At 35.5% G+C, this 23,757-nt stretch overlaps 1 protein-coding gene across 2 annotated transcripts in view; it reads right to left on the minus strand.

Annotated features, from left to right (window-relative positions):
• Positions 1-16,316, minus strand: part of TBCA (tubulin folding cofactor A) — a 31,310-nt gene extending 14,994 nt beyond the window's left edge. For both annotated transcript variants that reach the window (XM_015812695.1, XM_015812694.2), the window contains exon 1: positions 16,142-16,316. In XM_015812695.1, the coding sequence (XP_015668181.1) occupies positions 16,142-16,194 (53 nt within the window). In that variant the 5' untranslated portion in view covers positions 16,195-16,316. The remainder of the gene's footprint in view (positions 1-16,141) is intronic.
• Between the last annotated feature and the right edge of the window lie 7,441 nt (positions 16,317-23,757).

Raw genomic sequence — 23,757 nt, forward strand, 5'->3', positions numbered from 1 at the left:
GAAGGTATCTAACTTCTTTAAAGCAATTAATGGGCAATTTTCTAAAGTGGTTACTAAAGGAAGTGCAAATTTACTGTAATTTGAAGGCTCCAACTGCGACTGGAACTAAAATGCTAAATTTCGTCGTCTCTGGTTCTCCTAATTTCCTCATGAGGAACAAATGAATGGAGTACAAAACATGGCTGATCTCACATCCTCTCTTTCTCCAGATCCACTTGTCAATTCCTTCTTAACTGCAAACATTGACTTTGCATCAGTCTACCATGTTCTTAAGGAAGTTCCCAGAACCCAAGAATAATTTCCAAGGGTTAAAAGGTTTCTTTTTGTCTTGGCTAACATCAGTCTTCTTGACTCTACAATCAGTAAAGCACCAAAATAAAAATGGGATTCCTATATGAATAAGCAAGGCAGGAGCCATGGCTCTCACAAAAGAACATTATTCTTTGGCTCAATTTGCCAATAAAGCACCTACATGGTCCTCCAAGTAGACTATTCTACAAATAGTTAAGTGAGAAACGTAAATTTTGGGCTGCTTGGTATCATATCTGACAGAAATCAAACATCATATTCTGCAATAAGAATATCATGCCAACTATCAAGCATGAAAGTGAGAGTGTTTAGGGATCCTTTGCTTACTTTGAATCAAACAGACTATCAAGTCATCTGTCTTATCAGTTGAAGTTGAATCACGAGAGTATAGCAAGACAATAATTGCAAATATACAGGCAAGTGTAAAAGAAAATGGATGAATACAATGTTTTAGAATGGCCAAGTCAGTCCACAACTAGTTACCACAAAAATGCTGTAGCAGGACTTGAAACACACAGTTCATGTTAGAAACTCTCACACTGAGAGTTCACTATGGAGGAATGGGCCAGCATTCTAATGTAGCAATGTGAAAGACTGATCACCAATTACAGGAAGCATCTGGTTTGAGTCATTGCAGTTAAAAGTAGTGCAACCAATTACTGAACCTAAAGGGCAATTACTTTTTCAGATTAGCACACTGCATGTGGATTTTTTTGGTAACATACCTTGGTGTTATTTGTATACAGCAGCAACATCTCTGATGTTTAGTGACAAGTTATGCAAAAAATTCAGAAACTCCAAAAGGGCAAAGATTTTTTTTTTTCACAGAACTATACCTCTGAACAATTTTTATGGGACTTCTCTGTTGAGTTCCAATGCCAAAAGTAATTCTGTGCTTATTCCCACTGCTTTTCAGTTTCTTATTTTTCTCCTCACTTCATTTTGAAATCCATTACTGTTTCCTTTGCTATTCTGAATCTTCATTTCAGTTATGTGCCTAACATTTCTTTCTTTTTTAAAGATTACTGAGAATGCTTGGTAAGTGGATAAAAAGACAGGTCCAAAATATTTGAACAAACTAACTGAAAGGTAAACTGTGCAAGATTAAGGAAGGAAAACATCTGCAGGTTGCAAATAATTTTCCAACTTACAATTTCAAATGTCTGAATGATATAGCAGCAGCAACTGAATCTCCACTAATGCTTCTGGAAAGTAATGGCGTAAACCTTGCCTACCATCTATCTTCCTACGCACCTAAAATTATGCATCAGGAAAAACTGTTTTGTTACTTTGCAAGCACTTACATTTTAATCTATTTGAGTTCAGAGGACTTTATATTCCATATCTTTGTGATTTGAATAAGGTTGCCAACTCTTATTTTAAAATGTTTAGCAGTCTGAAATAAATGTAGCTGTCACCATAGTAAACATCAGGTTTGTTTATACTAATCCAGGCTTACCTATGACTTAATCCTGAAGAAAAGAAGATATATGGCATGTTCTAGTGAACCTACTTGGGGAGGGTAGGTTTTTTAGATACCTCATTAGTGGTAACAGTCTAGGCAAGGTGCATCCTCTGGGAGAACTTAGCTCTGCATCCTTGGAATCTTGGTTATTATAGCACCCAAAATCCAAGATAACATCCAATACACTATTCCACAGGTTTCCAAATATGAGGCCTTGTGAAACTGGGCTTAAGGGACAAGCTGGGGGATATTTCTGCTGTACCATCCATCTGCTGTATGACATTACCCCTTGACCTTATCACCTGGTTAATTCCCCTTACTTACTGCTGGAGAATTTATTTCTTTAACTTCTAAACACTGTAATCTACTAGGACTGCTGGTGGATAACAACCAATCCCAACCAACAAGTGGGAGTTATAGCTTATAGAGTTCATTTTTATTTGATATACTAGTTCTGGCCATTCTTGAAACAGAATGATTGGCAACAGTTATGTCTTTATTATGCCATGGGTGGATTATAAACAACAGCTAGTGCAAACACTACTGTTTAGTTTCAAATGGGTAATGGTTGAGAGTCATTATAGCCATGTTGCAACTTTATTTCTGGAACTACATCGTCTACTAGTTTGTTTCTGAGTGTAATTCATGCTACTGCTTATTACTATAAAGTCTTACAATATAACTTGGGTCCTGTGTACCTTCAAGACCCCCTACCTCAAATATACTGCTCATCTGATGCAAACAGGACAGGATATGTAAGTCACTACCTTTTGGGAGATGAGCAGAAATAAACCTTCTTTTTAATGGATCTCCATCTTCTGAAATACTCTGTCCCCCACTACCACCAAAATTAGGATGGCTCCATCCTTGGTCATATTCAGGAGGGCAGTTGAAGCACTGCTTTTAAACCCAGCTTTTAAGGAAAGATTATTGTTGCTATGTCTAAGTTATGGGTGTGCTATCCTGCAAGTTTTTTTTTTTGAAGGGTGATGAACTCTTCCTGTTTTTTTTTCCACAAGGTTGAGGAAAATTCAATAAAGTTATATATAATTCAGCAACTGCTGGCATTAACTTTAGAAGTCAATTTATCACTCAGCCATCCAATATGAAAACTTTGTTAGTTTTTTTTTTTTTTTTACTAATAAGTCGGTGTGACTGGGTAAAATGTTATTCTTTTAACTGGTAAAAGAGGAAGGTGCAGGTGCCCAGGACACGAATCTCTGAAGCACTGAATGTTTAATTAGTAAATTGTTATATTTTTTCATACTGATAACTGGTCTACTGATTCCATTATTATTATTGATTATACCAGTTATGAGTCGTTTAAAATCCACAACTGAAGTAACAATTTAGGCCATTAAGCCCAACTCCTTACTCAGTATAGAAATTCAAATTAAGACATCCCAAATATATGGCTATCTAGTCTCTGATTGAATATATTAAAACCAGCCCATCATCCTGCTAGATAATTGGATAAACTCCTCTCATTGTTTGAAAGTTTTTTTAAACAATCATAAGTTACCTTATTGTAACTTGAACTCTGAAATAAAAGATAAAATTTTGATCTTCTTTCTATGAAACATATGAGAATCAGTTTGGTCCAGTGGTTAAAGTATCCAGGGAGACTTTGAGTCCAAATTCCACCTTAGGCATGAAAGCTGGCTTGGTGACTTTGGGCCAGTCAATCTCAGCCCAGCTCATCTCATAGGGTATTGTTGTGGGGAAAATAGGAGGAAAGAATATTTTTGTGTGTGCTGCCTTGAGTTATTTATTAAAAAATAACGGCAGGATATAAATAAACATCTTTTCAGCTATATGAAGAGTTATCAAAGATCCACTTAATTATTTTCTTTCAAGTCATCTTAAATAGCACGGGTATACCATGAGCCACATTTCCCCCTCCCCCATTTTTTTTTTACAAACTTGCCTAACAAACCTTTCGAAATTCAAAACTCTGTAGCAATGTTGTAGACACCAAAATCTCAATTTGATAGACTTTTGGGAGATAGGTGCCGTCCATTAAATGTGGATCTGTGACTTTTGCATCAATTTATTATGTTTTGAATTACATATTAGAAATGGCATCATTTGCAGTAAAAAATCTTCATAGGATTAATGTCCTAATTACTAGTGCCCATTTAACAAAAAAATGTCCATTTAAAATTGACTAAACAAAGGTTTTATGGCAACTTTCATTTAGTCCAGGGTTTTCTTTCCCTTGTGTCAACGTGCTATTGTTTATTATTTGTGTCAAGTTGCAGTTTATCTTTTAAATGTTCTGATTGTTCTTTCCCTTTCTCTTAATTTATAGCTTTTCTGTTAAATATATTTTCATATACAAAAATAACAATAGTTCCTTTAAAAAAAATTCCTTAGAAACAGAACTGTTTAGCAATGTGCTTAAGCCTACATTTTTAAAAACCAGTTCTGTAGACTGAAAAGTTCTCTCAAACACTCTTACAAATATATTTGTTAATATACTAAAAATAGTTGTATTCAAAAATCCACTGACATGCAATTTAAAAATATTGACAATGATTCAATGGTATGGCCAGAAAAATGGGTTTTGTTCCAATTTTTCATTTCAGTAAAGTAATCCCTCTCTGAAGTTGAAATTGCTGCTACTGCAATTTTACTGCCATTTAACAATACCATAGATACTGCATATAAATTACACAAACTGGGACCCAATCTCAGAAGAGAAAGTCAGAACACTTGTTAGGCAAAAAATGTTCAGGCCCCTTCACATAGTCATCAAGTGTTAGCCATTTTAGTGATGGAAATGCTTACAATAAGAAGAATAAGATTTTCCATCTGGTGTTGGAGGATAAGACTAGGGTAGCTCTTTTAGTGTAGACCAATCACAACAGATTTCAAAAACGATCCATTAAAGCTACAGGAGGAAAATAGGTACTTGGCTACAAAACTATGCATGCCGATTTGGTGCTGAGAGAGTTCCACTGAACATGACAAGAAAACTTCTGAATAAATATGAATCATACTTTGCTAAAGAGTAAGGGGACCAGACTTGCTTGTCTAGTATATGGGTAATGGGTGATTTTAAGCCCAAAAGATACACTTATTTAATAAAGGGACACCTATCCATCACTCTATCCATCAATTTACAGCAATGTTCTTCTCACACTGACCCCTGAACCACATCTGAGACACACAAGAGCAGCTACTGTTTTCTGTTATTGAAAGACGAAAACGTGTAACACATCATAGAGATAATTGTTGTGAGTGGAAGGAGGATTAAGAGATTCCAAGTAATAAAACAAAAAATTGCAAAACCAGGGAGTGATTTTTTCCTCTGTGAAATGGAAGAGTAGTCAGGAATATGATAGAAGTGTATCAGAGCAAGTACTTCTAGAAAGAGAAGCATGAACTCCAGAAAAAAACAATTAATAGAAAAATATTTTTGATAAATATGGTGCTAATACAATCTTTAGACTCACAATCCCTAAACTACTAAGCCTTATTTGTCTGCTGTTTCTGACTCAGTATTTTCCAAATACACTTCTTTATATTATATAAAGCTTTATTCTGGAAATCCCAACAGAATAATAATTCAGACAAAACTCAGATTCAGCAAATTCTGTCCATTAACCAAAGTCCAAAGTTTGCTACAGTCCGAATATAACCTGTAAACCTAGCATTTAATCTACTACACAGTGAAACAGGAGTGATCCAACTAAGTATCAACAGTTCTTTTTACGTTATCTAGTATAGACATTTATATCACTCTCTAATAAAATTCCAGGGTTAACTTACTTAAAAATAAATGTAACTGCTCCTTTACACTGCTCTTCCCCCCCCCAAAAAAACATTACACAGTTGTATTATTATTACAAGAAAATGCCTCAAGGAAAACTGATGGGAATGTTGCCCAGGCACTGTAAATCTACTTACTCCAGCCAAATTGATTTAACACAGTGAAAAATGTTATGGAACTTGCTTTTCAGGCTAGTCATTCAGCCTGAGCATATGGGGATTTACTAAGAGAATGAATGCATAAATATAACTAAATAAAAACTACACTGAGGAATCAACTGATTAAATTTCCCCTATTTTTAAAGCTAAGTAACTGTCTAGCTTCTCTCCTTCTGTGAGTGTATTTGCTTATAAGCATTGGGCATATATATTAAGAATGTCAATAATATCAATATCAACAGTAGAATTCTGGGGGTTATGTTTTGTTTTTGTTTTTTTAAAAAGCTCATTTATGTGCATTGGATTAATTTTTAATCTCAAATCCTGTCACTGAAGCAATGAATCTGAAGACCATTTTTAAGATAATATAAGTATAAAATCTTTAATGACAAGAAAAAAACCAGTAAAAACAATTTTACAACAGAATATCATCATATAGAGAAAACTATTCTGTTCCCCAAAACAGCCCACTGATATCAAGTCAACATTTCTGTATCTGGATGGTTGAATCCTAATTTTATGCTCCATGCCAAAGTAATAGAATTGTCTCTAAAATATATTTTCATACAAAGATCAAAAATATCACTACAAATCACAGAACTAAACAAAAAAAATATGTACCATGTGCTAATCACAGACTATGTAGGACGATACAATACTGAACACATGGCAATATACATCACAATTTTATATACATCACAGTATGTAAAGGAGCCTTTAAACTAAAAAGACATTGACATATAATAAAATCAGCATACATTTTGATTAGTAGGCAAATTTTTTTTTAAAAAAAATTAAATTTTAGGGGCCTAAGAAAAATAAATGCATTATTGCTTTTTTAAATTTTAAGAGATCTGATTACAAATGTAATTCTGGTGGGAGTTAATCTTTAAATAACTTTATTTATGAGTGTACAGGATTTTTAAGCAGGTATTATTTTAGGACTGTGCATGTTTCAAAAATGATTCTCAAGAAGTGCTTCAGACCACAGTTCCTTTGAGCAGAATACCTCTCTGTTTATTTTTTTCCCAAAGTCCTCCCAAAAGGTTCCATTAGAATAATAAAACTTTTTGGAAATTTCATCTAAAACTATAGCTGAAATTAATATTGGAGTAAGGAGAAGTTCAGAGGTTGCAGCTCACTGTGTTCCTTGAAAATGACAATAATATTAAATGCTAGGTCAATTATTTCTTACCTTATCCTTCAGCTAATTTTTAACTATAAATATACAAAAGTGATATAAAATGTTCACTAGACAATTCTAATTATGTTTACAAAAAAAGTACATTTGGATTTTTATTTTCACTTAACTATTTTAAAGAGCTAATATAGCTATAAAACAATACAAAAAAATCTGGCTGTCAAAATATTTCAGTATTTTGATTAAGGCTTTCTAATAACTAAGCTTCAACAGTTGTAAACTAGTCAACCATTTCAAAGTCAAAGGCTATGATCCAGAACTTCATCTGCACAACAAGATCCTACTGCCAACTATGGCAGATGGAGCTTTGTAAGCAGCTCATTCTCACAGCTGGCAACAGGGAAGTCCTTGTGCACACAGGACTTCCTGGATGGATCATATAACGAAACTGGACAGCTAAGAAACTAAAAATTCCTAATCCTAGCAAATTTGTGTTTGGTTTTGTTAAATCATATTTTAAAATTCGCTAGCTTCTGAAGAAAGCTATCGTTTCTCATTTAAAAAAAAATTAAATCACATAGCTAAAAGCATCAAACTGTTAATTTGCAGTTTCTTCTGGCATTTGACTACAATGGGCCTAGACCATTATTCTTTTTAAAAATGAATTTTTTTGACTTCTTATTTTTATATAAATTTGTTAATAGAATTTAGAGTATATAATAAATAGTTACATTAAACTGCACAGCAAATCATACCATAATCATAAGCATGCTCTCAGAAATAAATGCCATTAAGTTCTCTGGAACTCATTTTCAGCTAAATTAATACAGGACTGCATATTTAATATCAGAAATTTGTAACATGAAAATTACTATAGGTAATTTTTCAGGGTAAACATACCCTAAATAGTGTATTCCATGTACACTATTTTTTCTTCTTTAAAATCTATCACGAGCAAAAAACAGATAAACCTAAATACTGTAGGAAAATACATTATTCTTCCTAAAATTGTCAGTTTAGCAAACATAAAGGTTTCTTGCTTAAAAATTGCTGGTGAAGCAAGCCACCTAATTAGGTAAAAAGTTAAAATTCTCTGAGGAGAAAAGAAAAGAGTTGCATTAGGAACTCAAAAGCAATTGATTAGAAAGGTTAATAGATCATCAATTTGTAATCTGAATGAGGTATATGAAATTTTAATCCCAAAAATACTTGTTCAAGTGTCAACTTGATCATATTATTTAGAATTTTTAAGAATTAAAAATTTAAATGATTAATATTTATTAGGGCATAACACAATTACAAATTTAAACAGTTTAACATTAAACTGATCAATATCTTTTTATCCTACACTTTCTGAAGTTAAGGCAGCAACATATATGATTATGTGTCATATTTGTATGCAGTGTCCTGTCAAATTGGAAAGGCCTATAAACCACATAAAATCTGTTTTGAATGTATGGATGTACAGTATGTGTACAGGCAGGCATATTTTTTAAGGAAATACCACCTTCTAAGGCTCCAAAAATACAGATATTGTAACAAAGTAAACTGATATTCACAAACTGTATCATACAGTAATTTGGCACTCTGTGAGTAAAAGTCTGAGCAGAGCTAACCAAGAAGCGGCCTACCATTCTGCCCTGGTGATCTGTAAAAATGACTTTATGTCAAGCAGTTCCTGATGAATGTTTTCAGAAGGGGTTGAGCCTATCAGAAATAAATGATTACATTAGACATCCTCTCCAAACCAAATTATTTGTTCTTTGTTCAAGTTTCTACACCAATATATATTTCTGCATTAGAGAAGACAATGAAATTCAGCATTATGTCAAATAATCTTGCCCCTCGGAATCCATGTATGATATCTTCCAAGATGATTCAACAGCATTATAGGGAAAACAAAGACTAAAATAAAATAAGTGTCACATTCAAACCAAGCAATTAATGACTTTTTGCACTCTTGAAATTTTGCAGAAATAGAATGTTCATTTAATTTATAACATGTTTATTTATTTATTGTTTCTCATCATATATCTAAAATCCTGATTCTGAAATACTTACATTTTAATTACTGCTGTTTCAAATATGCCAACTGAATCTATCACCATCCACAAGAATGGAATTTTATGACTAGGATCTGGTGCCCTTCAGATATGTCAACTTCAGGACCCAATAGCTCCACCTAGCATAGCCAAATAATCTAAAAGATGACCACATAATCCTGTCTATTTTAACACTGAGGTTAAAAGAGAGATCCAAATGCAATTATTTTCACCAGCAATAGTATTACATTTTAGTTAGATTAAACCACTGATTTACCTCAATCAGCAGGCTATGTTTAATGGACAAAATCTGCTGAACAGGGATATATGCCTTGCTTGAACAATACTATGACTGAAGGAAGACAGAGGAGGAAGGGAACAAAGGCTCTGAAATCAGTGGAGGGGCAACTGGCAGACTGTACCACACTAAGTGCTGCTTATGAAGAGGAAGAAGGGAGATACTGTGGAGAGAGAGGCAATATGCACCAGCCCTGCCATATCCACCGGCTTTTCTTACTTGCTGTGATTGGGCTATCCCCCTTCAGTCCATTTGTCTATTAAATAAAGGGTGCACTATGATGTAATTATATCAGAGACAGAAATTTTTCCTTGTTTTCAGGAACAAAAATGTTTTTGGTTTCTTAAAAAAACCTGCTAACAGGTTATTTAACATTTGGCATTGCAACTGCTTTATAGCACAGCAAGAATATACTAAAGCTACAGGCACAAGAAAAAACTTAAAGATTCCACTTTTGGAAAGGTTTTTAAAAAGTCTGACTTACCAAAAAAAAATCAATACACTTCTCCCATAGGTTCATGATGCAAAATTCTATAATCAAGGCCTGTAGATTTGTAATTATGGTATGTCAGCTACATTTAAAGAAGAGTGTTAAAAGATTGTTAAAGTTAAACTAACACAATTGCAATGTGAATTGTCTTAGTCTCATTCTAATCTACTGGTGTCAGTTTCATTTAATCAAAGAGAAACTATGGGCAAATGTCAGTACTACTTTCACATGTCCCTAACATACTACATTCATTTAGCAGCTTTTAAAGCCTGTGATATTGAAATAGCTAAAAAAAAGCGAGCAGTTTAACAGACAAATGAAGACATTTAAAAACATCTATTAAACATCTATTAAAGCAAAAATATTACACTAATTGCAGCTACAGTGATATAGATTCTATATCATTTAACAAAATCCAGCTATTAAGTATATAATAGGAATAGCAATAGCGTTTAGGCTTATATATTGCCCCATAGCGCTTTACAGCACTTTCTGGGCAGTTTACAATGCAAAAGCATTATTTGCATATTGCCCCCAACAATCTGGGTCCTCATTTTACTGACCTTGGAAGAATGGAAGATTGAGTCAACCTTGAGGCCCATCAGGATCAAACTCCAGGCTCTGGGCAGAGTTTGCCTGCAATACTGCACTTTAACCACTGTGCCACCAGGGCTCTAAGATAATTAATCACTGCACAATAAAAATACAAGGGTCCAAGAAGAGTAATAAAATGTTTAATTCATTTCTATTAATGGAGTGATGGTTAAGCTTGATACAGCACAGATAGATTAACTAGTTTGCCCATGCAAAAAAAACCCTCATAATTCCCCAAAACTGAATTCTGCATGCACTGAGCTACTGTGGAAGGAGAGCTCAGATTTCCAAAACTAAATAACTTTGATTTTCAATATGTAGCAAAAATAAGCAATTTCCTTTGTCCATGAAAAATATATCCATGAAGATTAGAACCTATAGAATTATTAGATCCAATCAAAATAATACCTGGTGAGACAAAAGGCACAGTAGTATTTCTCCACTAGTATTACTTAAAGTTGCAAAGACAAAATAAAATAGGTAAATAGGTAAATAGAGACTCTGTATACTGTGTTCAGCATTGCATTACTGTGTACAATCCAAAATTCCTGTATTTCCAGTGAAAATGCACGAGTATGGTTGGTTGTGGTCAGTTCCTTAATGTAAGAAATATGAGAGTAATATACTCAGCCATATGCTGTGCAACTCATCATCATTCATGGGACAAAGCTGATCCAATAGATGACCACAAGGAATTTATTTTATGTCTCACCTTTCTCCTCTGGTAATTAACAAAAATTAACAAGATAAAAACAAAGCAGAAAAAGATAAAGATAAAATTAACACAAATTTTTGTTAATTAACAATTAGAAACTTGTCAAAAGAGGTATATCTTTAGATTTTCTAAATGTTGAGAAAGTGGGGGACAGAGTGCATTCCTATACATAAAGTCCTCTGCTATGAGCCAGAAATATGGACCTTTGATAGCAGTCATTTCTAAATAACCTTTCCAGAAGGTTTAACATCCAGTTAGACTGTAAACTGATTGATGAAAAATAAATATTACGGTAACTTAAATTGCACCTGATAAGCAATAGGCCACTATTGCAAGTATTTCAATACAATCTTCATGATTCCTATATTCTCACACAAGCTATAGTCTAGTTGTTATATTTTGTACCAAATGCAACCTCTTCAAAAGTAGCGTTATAAAGAGCAAATTCAGGAACAGTTGGGGGTTAAAAAGCACCCCCAGCTAATGAAACTACTCTTTAATAGATACCACAATCAGAATATGAATGCTGACAAACATCTTTAGATTACTGGATTTAACCTTTCCAGGCAATTATCAAACTTATTTAACAAATTGACTGCTGTACTGCTCCTTATTTTGCAGAGGTAAGAAAGTAAAGTGTTGTCAATATGACTACGCTCAGCACTTTCAGGTAGATACTGAAGAATATTGGGTCACTATAGATGAACAGCCTTTGTTTCAGATTGATCTTCACCATCTTCTAAACATAATTTGGCAAAGTCATTGGGAGTTAGTTGTATACAAACTAGGAAGCAGCAGTAGTCATTTGGAAGGATATCACACTGAATGATACTGAAACCTACCAATAGGTCCAAGAGAACACTCGCAGTAACATTCCACATATTTAATTCACAGCAGAGAGCATTCACCAAGCCAATCAAATCAGTTGCAGTGTTACATGCTAGTGGAAAATTCACTGAAATATGTGCAGATAATCAGCATCATTTCAATGTGATGCAAAGCTATTGGTCCTGCAAAGCTATTATCTTTTTCATAAATCAAATACTTAAAATTGGCTTAGAGGTGCACTACTCTCCAGCTCCAAGGAAGGGTTTCTTCAGCACAGTCTTATTAGCAATGCATATTTTGAAAGTGATTTGGAAAAAAATGCTTCAAACCTTATGCAAACACAGCACATTTCTACTACATGCACCCTTAAGTCACACCATTTTACCTAATCTTCTGGCCCAGCAAAGATTTAACTATTTCCTATGCAATTATCCCAATGGTATAGATCAGTGGTTCTCAACCTGTGGGTCGGGACCCCATCTGGGGTCGATCGACCATTTCACGGGGGTCGCCAAGCAAGGCTGTCTGCCATTTTTTTTGTCCGCCATTTTTTTTCCCCTTTTCCAGCGGGTGCCTTACCTCCCTTGGGCTGGGCCAGCTGGTGGTCGGCCTGTTCCGTCTCTGCCGCTTGCCAGCTACGCCTCGGCCGGCACAGGGGGCGGAACCATGCATGCACGGCGCTCCCGGGCAGGGAAAGTCCTTGACTTACGACCGGCTGGGTAGTCCTCGACTTACGACCGGTTTAGTCCTTGACTTACGACCGGTTTAGTCCTCGACTTACGACCGGTTGGGGTCGCGGCATTAAAAAGGTTGAGAACCACTGGTATAGATCAACAAGTTATGGTGGAATAGAAATATTATTCCCCAGTTATAAAATCTAGGGAATACAACTGGGAAAATAAAAATTCCTTCAGTGAAAGACCCGTCTCAGCAACTGGTCACAGCCATTACCTACAGACAGAAAAGGACCACATACATTTTTACAAAATTCTGTTAAGATCCACAGACTGAAGAAACAGAAATAAAACAATTCAAGCAATGCAACTTTAAGATGCTATCAGATATGAGGTTGATTGTTTTTGGGGGCAATAAGGAACTTCTTACTGGAATAGTGGTAAACTGAGAAGATTAAGAAATATCTGTGAGTGTGTTTGATTTAAAGAAAACAAGATCAGGGAAATTTACAATAAAACATTTGTGTGTTTTATGTGTGTATGCACATGTGTGCAAAACATCACTGAAGCAGTGAAGCAGAGAAATTCCTATGTTGTGAGGGCCTTTCCAGATTGCCATTATATTTAAGTGCATGAAGAGCCATATCACTTATCCATCAGTCAAGACAAATGTTTCATTCTGTGCAGAGACAAATGTTTCATTCTGTGCAGAGACACAGAAAACCTATGAGAAACCCTTGAGGTCTAGAAGCCAGCTTAGGTATGTACATACGAACTATGTATGGATTTTGAAATGTACAAATCATAAATAAACTAAGCAAACAATTTAAAATACAGGAAGTCCTCACTTACCGACTACAACGTCACTGCTAAGCAACAAAGATGAAAGGGGAAACTTCATATGACTGCAGAGTTATATCAATTTCATTTAAATGAATTTAAGTGAAACAGCCACGCTCACTGAATTTGATATTACATGATTGCAACTTGTGACTTCCTGAGGGCTTCACCATTGACTTTCAAAAGCCAGCTGTGAAGGTCATAAATGGGGATCATGTGACTGTGGAGTGCTATACCTGTCATAAGTGTGCACTCGTTACCAAGAGTTTGAAGCATGACCATGGGACCACTGCAAGTTTGAGGACCAGTCATAGATCTCCTTTTTCAGCCCCATCGTAATTTTGAACATTCACTGAGCAAGAGGTAAACATGAACATTAAGTTTTACATTGATAACAAAAAAGGATCAAATTACTTACTATCCGTTTTGCTAGTATTTAGCAAATGAAGTAGTGTTTTTATCTGAAAGGAAGATGTTCTAAATTTAAGATACTCTACCGATTTCCACAGGAACAGAAAGAAAAAATATTGTAAATTCAAAAGTTCTATTCACTGCCCAGCTTGTCAAACTAGCATTGCCAACTCCAGCTGAAACAGGTCCTAGACATTTCCCCCAGATGTGTCATTTTTGCCTGCATAAATACATCAGTCAGAAACCCATGCTCCAAAAACGGGGGTCAGAAGAAAAGAGAGTTAATCGGTGTTGATTAAAATTAATTGCCTGTAAAATAAGATATGTCATTTGTAAAGCTAATTGATTCTCATCTGCATATGGCACTCATTCTCACACACAAAAATACACAACTGCACATGCACATTTCCCTTCCCCCCAACAGAAAGAACCAATGAGGAAAGAACTCCAGGATGAAGCTGTGATAAGAAGAATAACTGCTGCCCTTGAAAGGAAAAATAAGGGAACAAAACTTCCTGGACAAAAGGAAGGAAAGAGAACCTGTTTGTTTGTACATACATCCACCTAATAAGCAGCCTCACCCAAGCAGTGGGTTGTCTTCAGACTTGCCAAGACATCTAGCTTTTCAGCAGCAATGTATGTAGTCCTTTGCATCTCATGCTTATACTTTTATTTTGAAAAGTTTCTAGTTATATCAAGGACTGTTAAGAGGAGCCCCTGTACTATCAGATATTATTAGGGATTAAATACATTTTTGTTGGTGCTGAAATAAGAAAGTTGATAGTACATGTCTCTCAGGAAAGGCATTACAGAAACTGGACAAACATGTTTTCTTCCCCATGACATGTTAAGCCTACAAAACTGCAACATTTTGCTGCAAACCAAATTTTGATTCATTAACTGATCATTGAGCCATTTCATAACCTGCTGTAATATTAAGACTACCATTATAAAAGCCTGTGAATTCATGACAATATTATGTTATTTAACTGTAACCCCATTTCTGTCTGACCCATCCCCACCCCACCCAGAACACACAATTACATAAGTGATCTGCAAGTAGCCATAAGAAGATTCTGGATAGAAGTCAAACAGCCTAAACTGAAAGAAAACAGAACTGGATATAGATTAGCAAATGCTCAATCAGCATCTTTTACTCTTCACAAAAATGGGTATGAAGTAAATACGTAAAGATTACTTTATCATATTTGTATGTCACATGTTCTCAGCAAAGCTAACCCTTGCTATCTTGAAATGATTTCCCACTCTACCAGCTAAAGAAGTTGTCTTTGCGACTGCATGAGATCTACAAAACAGTGAATGCTATTACACGTGTGTATGCACAATATCCACACAGTACATTTCATATGTAGATGTGCTACTCTAAGCAATAAAACTATTATTACATGTGTCTTGGACATAAACTTCATTTACAGCTGGAAATATGTTTTGACCCTTATGCACATTTAAATGATCATAGAATACCAGTTAGCTGTAGCAAATATCAAGGAAAAGTGTGGATAGACTACAACTGACATTTGTGAATCAAGCAACTTTAGTGGATGTACTCCAATCATCATTAGTAACTGTGGGTAAAGAATCTGGAATATACACTTAATACAGGTATTAAGTAGAAAAAGCATTCTGGATCAGCTAGCTAAGATACACTGGAGTAACATTTCCTCCATATAAAGGTAGCACAATCAGTGGGTGAAAATGATAGTTCAGTATATCCAGACAGTTATAGGTTAGCAAAGGCTCCATTTACCTTCTTAAATCGGGGGAAAAAATATGTATTTAAGGTGTCCCTAATCACAAAGCTGTGTCTACAAAACAGTATATGAACAGGCATAAAACTGCATATTCTCTTGCTGCTAAGTAGAACCTGCCTATTTACCAATGAAAAGAGGTCCTGGCTTTGGGGTAAAAGGTGGAAAAAACCAAATTTGCTTAGCGAACAAACCTAGAAATGGGAGCGGCAGGTTCAATTCCACACTCGGCCACCGACCAACCAACATCTCTTAATTTAACCCAGTGTTTCTCAACCTTGACCATTTTAAGGCATGTGGACTTCAACTCCCAGAATTCCACAGCCAGCAATGCTGGCTGTGGAATTCTGGGAGTTGAAGTCCACATGCCTTAAAATGGTCAAGGTTGAGAAACACTGATTTAACCTTTCTCGCAGGACTGTTGCACGCAGGGAAAGTGTTCTTCTTGAGTAAAAAAAAAACCCGACATAACATACAAGTGTATACCAAGCTGATGCTTCCTCTTCCAGCCAATGCGTCGATAGAAGACAGTTAAATCGCGGCCCTGCGAGTTTCATTCTCCTTCTGGAAACAGCAACTCACCTTCCCACGCCACGCTCCTCCGTACAAGGCCCTACTCGTCGGATACTCACCGTTTTACTACGCCTGTTTTTATTTTGATCTGTCTGACGCGAGGGTCGGCCATGGAGAGACTGGGGCAGTAAGCGAAAGCGGCCGGCAGCGACGCAACGAAATGCTAACACAAAACAGGTAACAAGAGAAGAGGAACGCCAAGACCAACAGCCCAACACCGTTCAAAGGGTAAAGCGCATGCGCGAAATAAACGTATTCCCTAGAATTAACTCCGCCTTTCAGTGGACTGTACCACTGAAGAGGGGGGGGGAGACTTTAAAGGCAGGGCTAGGAAATGATGGATCATCTTTGGAAAATAAACTTCTTCCCCCATGGAGCTGTTCTACTGTAAATCTCGTTCTGCTCAAATGAAAAAGAAACGACTCTCTTGCCGAAGAGCAGTTTGATGTTGTAGGTCCCAAATCTCACCCCGCTACGGTGTTAATAGATCGCCTTAGAGAAAACAAAAGTCTTCATACTAAGCCGTTATTTGCTGAATCATGGTTTGTTAGTCATGCTTCAGTGATGGAATTCATTAAACAGCAACCTAAAGTTATAAGCAGACTCCTAAAGGCACATACATAAATAGAATTATTTAATGTTGGCAATAGCAATAACTGAAGAATTGCAAGCGGTGTATTTAGAATTGTCTTGTTTATAAAAGCTGTCTCTTTGTTCCGTTTTTTTTCACTTTTGAAAATCCTGATAATTGTAAATAGAGGAGGAGTATCAAAATTCCACCAGTTCCTTGTATGAGAGAGTGTAAGTATAGCATAACAGCACAATTTTACAATATCTAGTCTGATGTCTAGTTTGATTCTGTGAAGTGGGATTCCAAATAAGCTTTAGACTATAACACTACAGTCCAGAATATTTAATCTTGGCAACTTTAAGGGGTTGTATTCCTTATTTTTCCTCCCAGTTTCGTCATGATTTCTATTTATGGACAAAGCTTTTTGTCTAATCCCTACCAAGATTTGCTGCAGCAGCCTTAGGTTTCCCTGCCTTTCCATACAAATGCTAGCAAGGGCCAATCCTGTTTAGCTTTGTCAGATTAACCAAGATCAATTAGACATAGGTACAAGAAATTAAATGAGTGTTACACTTTCTTATAACTATAGATCTCCAACATGTTCCCTCAATTTCCTATTTTACTTTTGTTTCTTTTTCAAAACAGATAGAGGCACTTCAAAACTATACTCTGCAAATATCTTTTTTTAAAAAAAAACAATGTTTATGGATCCTGTGTGATCTGAGAGGCATTTCTGGAAGTATAATTGGATTAGAGGATGGTGCTTGGCATTATAGCATTTCATCTTTAAAAGCAATAAAGCATGGTAGATACCATATCGTAGCCCATAGGTGCCATGTTGGAGAACAGCATGATATGACAATCAGTGATGGACAAGCTTAATTTCCCTAAAGCAGGAAAACCTTTCATTTTTTTTTCTAGGTGGTGGAACAAGAGAAAGAAGGGGGGGAGATTCTCAGATCCCTGCTATGTGCCTCTCAGACACATAAAAGGACAATCAGTTGCCATAAGTACAAGTGGCTTCCCAAAGGTGGGTTTTGAATGTTTCCCTTTCCACTTTGCTTTAGAAAACTTGCACCCCCCTTTTGCCATTAGTTTCTTATACAATCCCATCAGGTTTCTGCAGAACATAGTTTGAAAATTCCTGCGTTAAATTATATTCATTCTGGCAGCCAGAAAGATTTAAAAAGTTATCACAACATTTTTTCTGAAGAAAGTTTTAGTTGAGCTGGAGACAACAGTGCTGAGAACAATTTATTCTGGTTGGACTAAGAAGGCAGTATCTCCTTGTGTTTGATGCAGAATGAAGCAATGCCTACGTATTCATTCCAGTTAACTATACTATTGAAAAACTACTTACAGCCTGGGAAATTTAGAGCTTGTCTATGAACACAACTCTGGCCTCTTCTAATAAAAAGAACATGTTATGAGGTTGTGTAAAGGTTCCTGCCCTCAAAAGCACCTCAAATGCATTAATAATAATAATAATAATAATAATAATAATAATAATAATAATAATAATAATAATAATAATAATAATAATAATAATAATGTTGGAAGGGACCTTGGAGGTCATCGAGTCCAACCCCCTGTGATAGGTTGTTGTACAGTAAGGTAGGCCTGGCTTTAACCACAAGTTCAAAATAGCAACAACAGTCTCCAGACCACCTTTGCTACATACAAAATTAGCATCAGATGAAAAATGAACGTGCATTAAAGTCACATATTCTTTGTGGCTTTTTCAACACCATAACCATGACTGTTGTCAAGTGATAGTCAGAAGTCACACCCCTCTTGACCGGTGCATTTGGATTTTTTTTTTTTATTTTGGGGTTAATATAACAGAAATCAGCATCACCTCCTAGAGTCGGAAATGATTGGACAGGGAAAACGTTTACCTTTAATAGGCTCCACAGCTTGAAACAATTTGGAAACCCCTTGATTGACATTATCCAGCTCGGTCTAACTATTTACCTATTTAATCTTTGGGCAGAGAATTTTCCAGAACCACTGAAAATAACACTGTGGTAATTAGGTCCAATGGTTCCAAAGGGAGAGCCCTTTTGTTATTACTGTACACTTTTAATCCTTTTGTATACACAGTAACAGAAAACTGCCATACAATTTAGAGATAAGTATATAGAGCAAGAGAAAGACTCTCTTCAAGAAAACCAAATAAGGCTTGATTTGAGTATATACAAAATAAAACTGAATTCTTCCTCTGCTTCATCTACTTATCTGATACATTTTAAAATTACTTATCTGATACATTTTAAAATTGGTGTGCTTTCTGTTCCTGCCTCCTGGAAGATTTTATCTCACAAAAATTCTCTTCTTTCCTTTTCTAAAGCTAGTTGCTGCTGTCAGAGAAAACACAGAAAAACCTCTTTCCCCTCTATCTGACTTCAGTAGGAATGGGAAGTGAATTGCTTTTGCTTGAAGTTTTAGCCAACCAGTCACTTCCAAACTTGCTTTCCATCTTAGAGGTAGAAAGGATTGTCTCTGTTTCTGGATGTGCTCTGTTCTCATGGGAATCTTTAGAAACTAGTGTTGTTAGCATTCCTCTTAAAACAGATTAAACAGTTATTGTGAAGATGTCAGCAATGTGGCTTGTAGGGACAGAATTTCCCTTTATTTACATGAACTCTTTGTAATGAAATCCACCCTAATTACAGCCTCATTTCTCTAAGATGGCTGAAAAATTTGTTTTGCCAACAATTTGTCCAACAATTTACAAACTCCATAAACTATAAATCTTGTTTGCAAGGCACAGTGACTAGATTCATACAATTTACCAAGCCAATTCCAAAATCACTACTGTATGGCTTAGCCAGGGCTTTTTTTCTCATAGAACGCCCAGAACAGAGTTCTGGCACCTTTTTTGGATGGAAACTTGTAGGGTAGGCAAGGCGGGTTGTATGACGTGTGTGAGTTCCGGCACTTTTTTTTTTTTTTTTAGAAAAAAAGCACTGGGCTTAGCCATAATATTTCACAGGTCTGGTGCACCAATGTATTCATTTTCTAGTGAGATCAGGTCTCCTTTAGACATTCTACTAGCCACACAAAAGCTGTTTATGAGTACAAGCTTTGCTGGGTGAATATGTAAATGGGCAATTATTTGGAAAGAGCTAATAGAACAAACATTTCCTGCAATATCAACACAAATTCCCCTTCCACTGACTCTTACATGTGTTGTAGGAGTACAAAAAAAAATACAAGTCAAGAACTAATCAGCACAGGAAAGTAGCTTCTATGTATTAGGGAGAACATCTAAATTTGTTTAAATATGAGAATTTCCCATTTAGTGAGTTAGACAGTACATCTATATTCATTTGTGCCTGCACAGAAAGATTGGTGCTATTTCTATGTGTGGGGTGAAAATATCATCATTATTGTTTCCTAGCTCATTTCCACTTGATAGAGACTCTCAGAACAGGGTGAGGGGTAGCAAAGGAGAATGGAATTTATGTACATGCATTAAAGAGTGAATGCATTCTTTTGTGAATGATTTATTAAAGGGCTTTCCTCACAGATGAAGAGAGATCTGATATAACACCTCTTTGTTCTGACACATTTTGTAATCCTGATGTGCAGTTTTTAATGTATCATGTTACATTAAGTTTAGCCCATGACCGTGTAACATAAATTTCTGTAAAAGGAGAAACATAACATGATGCTGTCTTTAGAAGACACCCTTTTTTCACATTCTTTTTCCCATGAATATAGCCAAACTACAAACCAAGGTAACAGATAAAGTGAATCACATCCACAAACCAGCCTATTTTTTCTTAGATAATTTTGCTCATTCTTATGTAGTCAATTATTTCAGTCAGGTTTCATGTTGCAATGCATGATGAATTTGATGGACATATTTTGGGATTACTCTTAGTTAGATTTTATTCAGTGCCAACCAAAAGTAACCTAACAGAGATTTAAGATAGTAAAATATACAGAATTGTTTGCTTCCCAGAGAAAAAATAATAAACATTATATTTTTTTAAAAAAAAAATATGTGTGAAATTCAATGGACACAACTACCATTGTACACTCCAAATTGCTATTATAACCTCATTAATAGAAAAGTCAGCATGACAGCAATTTGATAAGCTAATATGACAATGTATCTTTATGCCTTTCTAAATTTCAGAAAAAATATTGAGTACTTTAGCTGATAGATTCTAAATACTTGAACAGGATTTCAAAGTGATTAGAGCAATGTTTCTCAACCTTGGCATCATTAAGATGTGTAGTCTTAACTGCCAGAATTTCCCAGCAAACCATGCTGGCTGGGATATTTTGAAAGTTGAAGTCTATACATCTTAAAGTTGCCACGGTTGAGAAACACTAGATTAAGGGAATGCTGAAGCTGGACATTGAACTGAGGTTTGCCAGGGTATTTACAAGAGGAATCAGCAGCAGTCAGTTATGGATGCCAAAGATGTCACCCACAACACCTAAAGAAAAACCAACTTCGAAAACTGAAAGCTTTGAACTCTGACAAGCTTGCCAATATTATAAGATTTTAGTGTTGTCATGTGATATCTTATGATATTTGATATGGAGGTACTGACATAACATTTTCACAATATTTAACTATTTTGATTTCTTGACCATGGCCATTGTTATGCTCTTGGCACATGAAAATTCTGCTATTCCCTGTTTAAAAATACAGCATTGGAACAAAGCATTACATGCTTAAGGCTGTGTGTCACATTCTGAATATTTCAGGAGCCATTTAGTATCAACCATTATAGGAGGAGAGGCATGTTAGTTTTTGGTAGGCAAAAAATCAGAAGTCCAGTAGCACCTTTTCAGACTAACATATTGTATTAAGAGGCATAAGTTCATGAAAATGTGTGCCTTTTAATAAAATGTGTTAGTCTGAAAAGGTGCTCCCAGACTCCTGTTTTTCAGTATCAATTAAGGCAGGGGTAAGCTATCCTTTTATCAAAGGCCACATTCCTTAGATCTCCCCCTACATGCCAAGGGGCTAAACAAACAATAGGTGAAGCCAGAGACCTGAACCGCTCACTTACAGACATTTTTGGAATTTAGTAAGAAGCTATACAGTTTGTAATTTGCCAGGAAGCTGAAAGCTCTTATTCTAAGGCTAAGTACAGAACCAATATGTTTCTGACTGGTCCTAGGAAAGAGTTATCATAATTTTGATGGAAAGCACAAAAGTATGTTTGTTGCCTAGCAATATCACTATCCTCCCTTCTCTGTTCTGAATTTTACATAGGAAGAGTTTAGCTTCCTTGATTTCTGCCTCTAAAAGGCTTTCTCCGCTGTCCACTCCACTATTCTCTTGAAACCAGCTGGTCTTTATATAATAATGAATGTATTATTTACACAAGAGTGCAGTCCAGCTTTTCTTAGGGTATAGTTTAGTACTGGAGTTAGTACCTGGAACCTTCCAGGATTGTAGTCCTGAGAAAAGTATTAAAACCATTGAAAACCACTTCCAAATTATAGACCAGGGGTCCTCAACCTGGGCCACTTTAAGACTTGTGGACTTCAACTCCCAGAATTCCTCAGCCAGCAAAGCTGGCTGAGGAATTCTGGGAGTTGAAGTCCACAAGTCTTAAAGTGGCCCAGGTTGAGAACCCCTGTTATAGACTATATTTCGTATTTAAATATACGCATGCTGTTGATACAGTGCCGTGTGTTCTGATGATACATCAACATAGTTAACTTTGTACTGATATGCCAAATCTTGAAAACCTCATGTGGTTCTGATGGTTTCCTTAAATGTGATTTGTATGTTTTTGGCTTAATATGTGAATTAATTAAATCAATTAATTTAGTTAGCAAATTTCATGAGTCTAGGCAGTTGGGCCTCAGCATTAGCAATACATGACAAATTGTGTCTTCGAATACTGTATGAACCAGGCTGTGAAATTTTTCAGGTTTAAAAATAAGATATCGGACAGAGGGTTTACATAGAAATATAAAAAAAAACTGACAACAGAAAAAGACCTAGAGTTCCACAGAATCTGCTCTTTGAGTTTGCTTTTTGTTTTCTTTTTAGTTTATTTATTATTTGTATTTATTATTTTATATTTTATTAATTACTTTATTTTATTTTTAATTTTTGTCAGATGATGGATATGTGTTTATTCCAAGCATATTTAAATTCAGTTACTGATGATTAACCCACTGACCTCCACTGGAAGTTGATTCAAAGCTTCCACTAGTCTTTCTGTGAAGTAATACTTTCTAACATTTCTTGTAGGTTAATAGAAATAGCATTCACTCAATTTTTGAAATGTTTGTTTTCAAGTAAATTCAATAAGAAAAGCAATTATATCTGTTTTGCATAATGTATTCATGTTACTTATTCTGATGAATTTATATAGCTACCCATCTTGCAACAGTAATTCTGGGCAGCTAATATAGAATTTTAGCTCAGAAAGATGATAACACAACCACAATATTTTCTGGCTTTGAAGATCATTTTTCATATACATTACAAGATAATCCCTTTAGTTCTGAGAGGGATGTTTACCAAATGTTTTACTGAGAAGTTTTGGAAGCACTGGAAATCATCATGATGTCATATTGGCTTGTGTAATAGATAGATCTGTTTTTCACTATACTGCATTTTCTCCATGATGTGCCTTCTTTGAAAAGCTTAGCTTAGTGTTAGATAAATGAAATCAGTGACAAACGTAATGGGCTATACTGAGCTTGACTAAATAAAAGGATTAGACACACACACACACATACACACACATTTTAGTATATGATTATGCTGTAGCAAAATTGCACTAATTTTTCAGTCCAATTATGTAGTCAAAATAATCATCACCAAGCAGAGTTGGCATCAAACTGGCTGTGTCTGTGTTGACTCTGTCTGATATTTGCCTATTCAGATGAGGAAAACAATCCATTCAGTTTTCTTAAATCAATATCTAAATACAAAAAATCCATATTGAAATTGGCTGACTGAATATTTACAAATGATCTGCAAGTATTCTGATTTGTTGAAATTCTTCCTCTGGCAAGATACTTACAAATCAATGAAAGAGAGGGAAGATGGGAGGGAAAAGTCTTAGGCCAGTGGTTTTCAACCTTTCCTTCACCATTTAAAGGGGGGGGGGG

The sequence above is a fragment of the Protobothrops mucrosquamatus genome, unplaced genomic scaffold (assembly GCF_001527695.2).
Source record: "Protobothrops mucrosquamatus isolate PMUCROS unplaced genomic scaffold, P.Mucros_1.0 scaffold107, whole genome shotgun sequence".
NCBI lineage: Eukaryota > Metazoa > Chordata > Lepidosauria > Squamata > Viperidae > Protobothrops > Protobothrops mucrosquamatus.